At 40.9% G+C, this 10,232-nt stretch overlaps 1 protein-coding gene across 2 annotated transcripts in view; it reads left to right on the top strand.

Moving 5' to 3' along the window:
- The first annotated feature begins 344 nt into the window (after positions 1 to 344).
- The window catches only part of XPOT (exportin for tRNA), a 41,830-nt gene continuing 31,942 nt past the window's right edge, over positions 345 to 10,232 (top strand). The window contains exons 1-3 of one of the 2 annotated variants that reach the window (XM_087869000.1): positions 345 to 861; positions 4,128 to 4,261; positions 8,649 to 8,731. In XM_087869000.1, the coding sequence (XP_087725126.1) occupies positions 4,202 to 4,261; positions 8,649 to 8,731 (143 nt within the window). In that variant the 5' untranslated portion in view covers positions 345 to 861; positions 4,128 to 4,201. The remainder of the gene's footprint in view (positions 862 to 4,127; positions 4,262 to 8,648; positions 8,732 to 10,232) is intronic. The other variant, XM_045789669.2, reaches the window with a different exon arrangement.

The raw sequence follows: 10,232 nt of genomic DNA, 5'->3' as shown, positions 1-10,232 counted from the left end.
CACGTTTAAAGTGAAGTTTAAGAATTTTCAGCGCTCCTGAGAGGATCCTCACGCTCCCGGACCCTAGACACGTGGGACCATAGAAGAGCAATTAAACAACTCAATCATACGTGGTTTGGACCATGCCATTTGGATCTCAGAAGCTCGGTATTCTAAGCTACCACCTAATGAAGCCTCTATGGAACATTCCAAGCACACCCGACCGGCAGCTAGAACCCACGCGAGATTCGGTGGCGTGGGAGGGACTCGCGCCGGACGGCCCATCCCGGCATGCACCGCAGGCCCCGGCGAGCGCCCGGAAGCGCCGCCTGCCCTTTGCATGCTGGGAGTTGTAGGCTCTCGGCCGGGGCCCGCGGGCTGCCGTCCGCACTCTCCATGAGGCTGCTGGTGCTGGCCCGCGCGGCGCCGACACGGGGAGCGCGCTTCGCGCTGACTCAGCGGCGACGGAGGCGGCGGCGGCGGCGTTAGCCGGCCCCTTGCGCTCTTTCCCTTCCTGGGGCGCCGACCCCGCCCGCCTGCTTGCTAGCTTGCCGGCCGGGCGCCACGCAAGAGAAGGCGCCAGGGGACGCGGAGCGGCGCGCGGCCCCAGCCAGTTCGGTCTCCGGCGTTAGCGCTGCGGCCGTGGCGGAGGACGAAGGCGACAAGGACGAGGGCCGCTCTCCCCGCTCCCTGCGTGCGGCGCCGCTCCGCTCCGCTGACCAGCCCTCGGGAGTGCAGGCGGGGAGGCGGGATGGAGTGATAGGGAAGGTGACTCGGAGCTCGGGGGCGGCGGGACTGGGACCCGGCGGGACTCGGACCCAGCTGGGTCCGCGCGAGGTTGCGGGGAAGTTGGCCGGGCGGACTGGCCCGGGGAGCCCCCAGGCAAGGAGGGGCGCGGGCCGGGGGCCCTCCTTGGCGGTGCGCCAAGAGGCTGGGCGGACTGGGTGGGGGTGGGTACGAGCTGCGGCCGGCGCCGCGGAGCGCCGAGTGCGTGGCCGCCCGTTGCCGGGTGTTTCATCACCCGAATTGCCACGAGGCTTCCTTTAGGGGAGGGACGGAGAGGGGAGTGAAGAAGGGGCAGGGGCGGCCGGGGAGGGTCGGCATCGTCTGTGGCCCCTAATGTAGTGAAAGTGGCCAGCCTCATTTGTAATAGCAGCGTGTTCCACCAGTTTCATCTGCAGAGACCTCAAACTTGCTTTGCCTCCCGCCCCCCGCCCCAGGACAAAAAGGAGAAAAGTGTTATTTCTGTGTAGTAATTTGCCAGCACGGACACGCCATTTCTTCTCTTCCCTTCCTCGCAGTTCTGCAGGAGTAGACAAGCGTGATGTTTCCCCGTAACCAGAAGAAACGAGTACTTTTTGAAAGTGCTAATTAGTTGTTACTGGGGGAAGTTACGTTTTATTAAAGCGACTTGTCAGTGTGGCGTTGAAAGACTGGAAAGATTCAGTCCTGGTCTTTGAACAGGTTCTAGTAGGTGTGGAGGAATTTCCCTAGATTGTTTGATTTTTTATTTAATGGCTATCAAAGAAAAGTTAGGGCTTAATATTTTAAGTGTGTTGCTTGCCTTCTCCCAAAACATTTACTAGATGCATAATTGAAGTGTTTATCGCATTGTAACAAAATGTGAAGCCTGCACGTCTTTGCCACGTTAGAACATTATGTGTTCATGCACAACCTTTAACCGAGGGAACTGTTACCTTTTCTGCACAGGTTGTAACTTTCAGTTGTTTGCACACGTGTAGGTAATTCACCGTTTTATGGTTATGTTCCACTGCATATTGATTATTATACAAGTTCCTTCTCTATGGGGGATTCGTTCGGTACTGACAACTGTAACAAGTTTGTTTCCTTAGGTTATTCATCGGCCAGGTTTTTTTAAGACCAGTGCTGTTTTCGCTTGATAGAATTGAAGTGACTTGACCAAGCTTAAGCAATTTTCCCTAAATTCAAGGAATCTTTTATAGGACTTTTTTTTTTTTTTTAAGATTTACTTATTTATTTGACAGAGCACAAGCAGGGGAAGCAGGAGAGGGAGAAGCAGGCTCCCTGCTGAGAAGGGAGCACGGGTACATAAGATCCCAGGGTACATAGATCCCAGGATCCCGGGATCATGACCTGAGCAGAAGGCAGCCGATTACTGCCTCAGCCAGTCAGGCACCTCCCCCCGCCCCAGGACTTTTAATCTGGGATTCACAGGAACTCCAATTTTCTTTTTTATGTTTGCATTTTTCCAGGGAATCATCAAATTTTCTTGTCATTTTTGGCAGGGATAGGGGAAGAAACACTGCCTTTTTTTGTGTTTTCCCATCTGTTCAAATGCTCATTTATTAGTATAAGATGATAAATCTAGACTGCTCCAAGTAGTTCCCATTCCCCATGTGACTAGTTCTGAATTATAAATAATCTATTGAGGGCCCACTGTGTGCCAGGCATCCTTTACATACCTTATCTCATTCAAGTCTTTACAACTTTATGAGGTAGGTGGTCTCTTCCCCACTTCATAGAGAGGGTTCTCTTTCACATTTCCTAATTGTCCATGTGGCCCCAGTTTGAAAATGACTAGATTGGAGTACAGTTCCAGGTGTTTACAAACCCAAAGCCTATGTTGTATTATGTCTTAGAGACGTAATGAGGAATATTTAAGACAGTCCTTTCCCTTTAAGATTATAGAGAGAAAACTGGTAAGCAGGCAGTGACAATATATCAGCATTAAGATGGGGGCATTTAATCCAGTTTGGGAGAATTGGACAATAGGGGTCAAAGAAGGGTTCTTGAAAGAGGTGACCTCTAAGCTGAATTTTGAAGGACAGGCAGGGGTTAACCAAGTAACAAGAAAAGAGCAGTGAGTGCAAAGATGAAAGAAAGGCAGAATACCACTGGGCTTGCAGGGTTGGGGTGCAGAATAGCAGGAGTCATTCAAAAGACTTTGCACCTTAACCCTGAGGGCAGTGGAACTTGCCTTGCTGTAGTCTAAAAGAATGAGAGTAATCATAAGAGAAAGGGCTGATCTTTTCCCTTAAAGGGCTCGAAGCACATAACCTGACTGACTTGTTTCAGGCAGACCCAGGGAAAGACAGAAAAGCATATTATAGTTGGAGTCCTGTAACCTGGATCAGATACTGGCCTCACCATTTCAAAAAGGCTGTTTGCCCCCACCCCCTGCCTTTAGTCTCTTGGCTACTTTAGGCTCTGATTTTCTCTTTGGTTTATGATAATTAAAACGCCAAAAAAAAAAAAAAAAGCCCTACAGCCTTTTGATGGTAGTATAGGCATGGTCTCCCTACCTCGTAGGTGAGAGAACAAATGTGATTTCACATCATTTAGAATTTGTTCCTTGTTCCCTCAGTTACACATTCTGTCAAAAACCAATTTGCATTTTGGGACTTAATCGTGTTCTTATTTGAGAACTTTAGACCGTATACTGTGAAAAGGTCTTTGCATTGCTTTTCAAAGACTAAAAAAATGTTCTTAAATAAGAGTATTCAGTGTTAAGTTCTGATTTATCAATTTTTATAGGTACTATTAAGTGTTTTTTGAAATACGTTTCTAAAATTGTCCAGAGAGGCTATTGTTTAAAAGTTAAATGACTGGTGTTTCACTCTTCTCCTTCCTCTTTCATTTGACTTAATCTTGAAGTACTTGATAGACACTCCCAATAAGGATATTGAACTCCAAGATTACTGTTTAGTCAGCCATTCTAAGCTTTTTTTTTTCACCTAAAGGTTTGTGATAGTGGTGAATAGAAGTAGGCAAATTATTATAAGATAATCTAGATTTGTCCTATTTTAATATAGTTGCAGAGTTGCACTTTTAAGTACTGGGGATGGTTACACCACATAAATCAGATGCTCCTATTTAAAGTAGAAAAAGAATTACTTTCTATACTTGATGATCTTGAAGAAGGAGAAAATTTGAGAACATTAATTATATTTGTTAGATTTTTAGAAATTACACATTGTGGAGTATTTAGTAGGCCCATTCTTCTGCGACTTCGGTTCCTCCAGTTGTAATTTTGGATAGTTTCAAGAGAAGTCTTCCAACATTTATGCTGCTTTGCATAATGTCATCCCCTTGTTCGATATTCTGGATAAGCATCAATTTTGTTTATCAAGTATTGTTTTCTTCACCTTTTTTGTGTGTGTGTGCAGATGTTTGTGGATTCTTCTGTGGGATCAGAGGGCACGCCTATTGTAATCAGAAAACTCCAAGAATAGCAGCAGGGATGGATGAACAGGCTCTTTTAGGGCTAAATCCAAATGCTGATTCAGACTTCAGACAAAGGGTAAGTTAAGTCAGCTTAACCATTTTTTAAAGTTGTTACCACAGATTTGCATTAGAGGACTTGAATTTAAAAACAAAATACATTTGATGATAAAGATTTCATTTGAGTAGAAATGAACAGAGACAAACAAATTTGAGGTACTTGAATATATTCTGAATACAGAAACCCTGAGCATTGTGATTGATGTTCTTTTCAGTTGGCTCAACAAAGGTATTAAAATCTCATGTGATTCAAGGCGGCTCTTTATGTCACATCAATTATTTATTTCTAATTATTTAAAAGTTGCAGTGCAAAGGATTGCTTGAGGAACTTTCCATAGTGGCAGACATACATATTTTATCTTTATATTTCCTGGCTTGGTCTGGACACGTTGTTTCACCTTCATGTTAGTGATATTTAGTGTCCTTGTTATGTAGTCCAGGCAGACATGTAAATTAGCGGTTATGATATGCCATGTCTTCAGTTACATAAAATGATTAGATGACAAGGAATCCATTATGAGGTGCTGGGATATTTGAGCAAATATAAACGATTAAACATAATGTAGGCTATACCTGTAATCATAGCTATAGCTGAATGATAAAAGAAGAATTTAAAGAATAAGCCTATAATTAAGTATTTTTTAAAGACGTGGGTGTTTTGAAGCATAGGGTAAGTGGAAGGAGAAGTATTTTGTCTTTCTACTTCTCATAGCAAAGGATACTTTTTATAAATGAGCTAAATGAGTGTAACAGTCTCACTAAATATCATTGCAGTTTTTATTGTGCTTTTAAGGATAATTTTTTAAAAGATTTTATTTATTTTTTCGAGAGAGTGGGAACGAGTGCCCACGAGCATGGGGGAGGGGCGGAGGGAAAAGCAGACTCCCCGCTGAGCAGGGAGCCCTTGCGGGACTCTATCCCAGGACCCTGGGATCATGACCTGAGCCGAAGGTAGATGCTTAATGGACTGAGCCTCCCAGGTGCCCAAGGAGAATTTTTTTTAAGTAAAAAAATCTCAAGTAGTTTCTAACATGGTTCCATGCCTCTGCTGTTAAATAAGTAACCAGCCATCCACATAAAGGAAAGTAACAGAAATTGAGATTTAAATAATCTGGCTAGTTACAAGATACCTAACAAACTAGTTAAGACATCAAAAGACATTTGAAATCCATGTTTTCTGTGTGTAGACAAATTTCTTTATGTAGGAGTTTACCTATCTTCAAAGTCACATAGTTGAAGTATCATAGATCTTTACCTTAGTATTACATGGCTATAACCAAAAACCTTTTACTGTTTGTTTACTTATTAAATAGACTTTTCTGTTATTTTTTTATGATCCTTTTTGGAAATCATTTGTTTTTTATTAAATACCACTATCCAACAGATTATTTAAATGAGCAATGATTGTCTTTTTCAGAAAAGTGAATCCAATGCATTGTTAGTGTTTTAATATAAAATTATGCTTTTTATCAATAAAAATTAGTTCTGTCAGTTACAGGTTTATGTTAAGCATCCAGATTCAGGCTTAATTTGATATCCCATTAAGCCAACCTGAGTGACAGAATTAATTAGGGTAAAAAAAGAAGGAATCTTAAGGAAAGTGAATTCTGATAGTTCTGATGTTGGAAATCAAGAGTATTGGAACACTAACTCATTTTGATCATAAGATAACTGTGCCAACCCCAATTCTCAGTTGTCTAGCGATAGTTCTATTTTTTTTATAGGGACAGTAGCTGAAGTGACTCTCTTGCCACTTAGAGGCAGTAGAGCATTAGAGAAAAGGCACGAAATAGAAGAAAAGATACAAAATAGAAGAAAAGGTGATGAAAGGTTTGACTTGTTCATAATTGCCACAAAATTTCACTTAGAAATGCTAGGAAATGGGGCGTCTGGGTGGCTCAGTTGGTTGAGCATCCGACTTTTGGTTTCGGCTCAGGTCTTGATCTCAGGGTGGAGGGATCGAGTCCCCCACTGGGGCTCCTTGCTCGGCTGAGAGTCTGCCTCAGGTTATCTCTTTCCTCTCCCTCTGCTCCTTCCCCATGCTCACTCCCACTCTCTCTTTCTCAAATCTTTAAAAAAAATAAAAATGCTAGTAATGCATGCATTCAGAATGCAAAGACTTTAATGACAAACTGAAAACTTGTAAGCTACTTTCACTTTTTTAATGGAATTGCTGTCTTTGGCTTAAAACTTGCTATTATTTAAAGAAAATGGTATGTCAGTGATAATTCTAGCAGCTGAATCCCCCCCCCCCTTCTTTTTTTGGTAAGTGAAATATTAGGTGGTAATGCAACATACATGATTGACTTCCACCTTGTCCTAATAAATGTCCCTAAAGGAAACCCTAGGTTTCATGGAATATTGTTAGATGACAACTGGATTAGATTCTTTGCCATGTCTGGGTTCTTCTGTTCTTAATTTCCAAAGATAGCCATTGTTTATAGTTAAGATAGTATTTGGTCATCTTCATCTACTTACCTTCATTTACTTGGTTCTTTCTCAGTGGGAGCAGCCAGGGAGACCACATATGAAAACCCATTCCCTCATTCATACAACTATAATAGAGCTTTTTTGCTTTTCTTTTAAAATCTCTAACCTAAAGGAAAAAATTTTACATCTTGACTGTGTGTGTATAGACAAACGTATATAACTATATGTATATATTTTTTATATATATATAGTGTATATGTACACACAGAACAATTTACATAAAATAATAGCTATTTTTATTATGTGCAATACTCTGATACTCTTTTTGTCATTTTTTAATTGCTGATCAGGTCAAGACCTATAAAATTGATTTCATCACTAGCAGGGCACAAACCAGTTTTTAAAAATATTTACTAATTAAAATTAGGTTCCTCTCGGGGCACCTGGGTGGCTCAGTCAGTTGTGTCCAACTCTCAGTTTCGGCTCAGGTCATGATCTCAGGATTGTGAGGTGGAGCGCCACATCGGGCTCTGTGCTGGGAGTGGAGCCTGCTTGGGATTCCTTCCTCTGCCCTCTGCCCCTTCCCACCCCCCTCTTAAAAAAAAATTAGGTTCCTCTAATGCTTAATGTTCTTTCTGTATCATTTCAAAGTTTGATTAGTACATCAATTGCTTTAAAATTATCTAGCACTGTTTTTGTGTAATTTTCTGACTGAGATACTTTTCACAGGTTGTTAGGATTACTATTTGTCCATTGTCATATGTGACATCTGCATCTGTCATTGATGCCAGTTGCAACGTGCTAATGGAAAAGAGTGGCAGAAGTCATTCCCATTTTCCCAACAGTCTGGTAGAGCACATGTACATGGTGCTGCATCCATTCTAGAGTATACTTCGTCTTTGTGGTTTTTTTTTTTTTTTTTTTAGATTTTATTTATTTATTTGATAGCACAAGCAGAGGGAGAAGGAGAAGCAGCCAGCCCCCCCGTGGAGCAAGGAGCCTTATGCGGGGCTCCGTCCCAGGACCCCAGGATCATGACCTGAGCCAAAGGCAGACACTTAACCAACTAAGCCACCCAGGTGCCCCTAGAGTATACTTGCTCTTATAACAAAGCCCTGAATTCATGAAATGAGAAACATTTCCTAAAGCTTTTCAATCATTCATACTTTTCCAAAATTTGTATCATGCAGTTGTTTGGTTTGGGTTTATTTTGTGTTGTTGTTTTTTTTAAAGATTATATTTTTATTATTTTGTTTTATTTACTTTTATTTTTAATTAATTTTTTAAAAGTGGGCTCCATGCCCAGTGTAGAGCCCAACACGGGACTTGAACTCACAACCCTGAGATCAAGACTTAAGCTGAAATCAAGAGTTGGACGCTTAACTGACTGAGCCATCCAGGCACCCCTGGATTTTGTTGTGGTTTTTTTGTTTTGTTTTGTTTTGTTTTAAGATTTTTTTGAATTTTTAAGTAATCCTCTACGCCCAGCGTGGGGTTTGAACCCAGAGATCAAGAGTTGCACCCTCCACCAACTGAGCTAGCCAGGTACCCCATGGACTCTAATTTTATAATTACCTCTTTAATAGCATTTTGCTATTAAATAGGAAAAATGCCCTTTATATCCCATTTTATAATTGCATATGCCTCAGTAGCATAGCACTTAACAAAGCACTTGTGTATTTTTTCTCTTAATACTCAGAATTACCCATGGAGGTCTGCAGGGCATTTTTGTGTTGTCTCCCTTGCTGTAAGGAAACAGATTTGAGTATCTAACTGATGGAATTTGTTCTTTACGTAACCTTTTTTCTAGGAGTGACCAGTAGTTGCCCTTACGCAGAAGCCAGAATTCATGTTTTAGTTATTTTTCTTCAGGTTGACTGATTTGTTATTGGTTTACTACTCCTCGAATATTTTAATATCAGTAGAGCACTGAGATCAGCTATTCCAAATGCACTTACGGCTTTGCAATCTTACAGGCCCTGGCCTATTTTGAGCAGTTAAAGATTTCCCCAGATGCCTGGCAAGTGTGTGCAGAAGCTCTAGCCCAGAGGACATACAGGTAATTATACAAAATTTGCATGACTTAGAGGAATTGAAATTTCTGTGAGACCTGTATTTGGAAAATGTTTTCATAAAAATATTTATGGCTTGTGTTTTGGAAAACCATTCAGTGTAGAAATGAGAAAAATAGTAAACTAGTAATTTGGCCATTTCGGGATTGACTTTTCAGTAAAACTAGACTTTGCTTATGCTGCGTACCTGATAGCAGATCCCAGCTGGGATACAGTACGGTAAAAACTTCTTATGATGGGAAGTGATAGTTGGTTTTCTAAAAGGTTGGCAAAGGTGGTAATCATGAATTGTATATAACTTACTTTTTTTTAATATTAAAATATATAAACACTCAGTTGCCAGTTTCTTTATATTGGGCCAAGGTCTTTCCTTTATGTGTATCCCACTAGCATTCACTTCATCATTCTTACATTGATCACACTCAATCCATCCTCTAAACTTCTACTTTGGGTCTCTAGCGGATTGAGGAACAATTAGTGCAGATTGCTAGACTTTTAGTCATTTTCTCCCACCTCTCCAAGTCTTCTGGTTATCTAGCCCACATCAAATATGCACAAGGTCTTTTACTTTTTAAAAAAATTTTTTTTTTAATTTTATTTTAATTCCAGTTAGTTAATATGCAGTGTTACATTGGTTCCAGGTGTATAATATAGTAATTCAGCACTTCCATACATCACCCTGTGCTCATCACAGGTGTATTCCTTAATCCCCATCATGTACTTAACCCATCCCCCTACCCCCCCTTTGGTACCTCAGTTTGTACTGTATAGTTAAGAGTCTGTTTCTTGATTTGTCTCTCTCTCTCATTTTTTTGTCCTTTGCTCGTTTGTTTTATATCTTAAATTCCAAATTTGAGTGAAATCATAGGGTGTCTTTCTCTGACTGATTTCACTTAGCATTATACATTCTAGCTCCATCCATGTCATTGCAAATGTCAAGATTTCACTCTTTTTATGGCTGAATAATATTTCATTGTCTATATATACCACATGTTGATCCATTCATCAGTTATGGACACTTGGGCTGCTTCTGTATCTTGGCTATTATAAATAATGCTGCTGTAAACATAGGGGTGCATGTATCCCTTTGAATTAGTGTTCTAAGGTTTTTCCTTTTAGCAATATGACTCTCTATGAAGTCTTTCTAAGGCATTCAACTTAATTTTTACAAAAATAGGCACTCTCACACTCAGTTTATTAGTTTATATAATAATTAAGTTACTTAATTAAAAAAGACCTACAACTGACATAGTAAGGCTTAGGGAAACACAGCTGACTAATGATAAGCAAACAACTCGCTGGTATGAATAGACGCTCCTAGCTATTAGTGATGGCTTCTAGCTGGCATCCTCAGCATGCTGTGGCTGTCATACTTGCCACCTTTTACAGTCGGAATCAAGTGCTCCAACCCTCAAGTTAATTTTGAGAACATATACTATATGTCTGAGAGTATATAAGATCTGGCAGGGTTTTTTGGTTTCTTGTTTT

This window comes from Ursus americanus, chromosome 17 (genome assembly GCF_024610735.1).
Source record: "Ursus americanus isolate L20-20 chromosome 17, mUrsAme1.1.p, whole genome shotgun sequence".
In the NCBI taxonomy this organism is placed as follows: Eukaryota; Metazoa; Chordata; class Mammalia; order Carnivora; family Ursidae; genus Ursus; species Ursus americanus.
The sequence above is the reverse complement of the archived record's forward strand: the minus strand, read 5'-3'. Positions and strand labels throughout refer to the sequence as shown.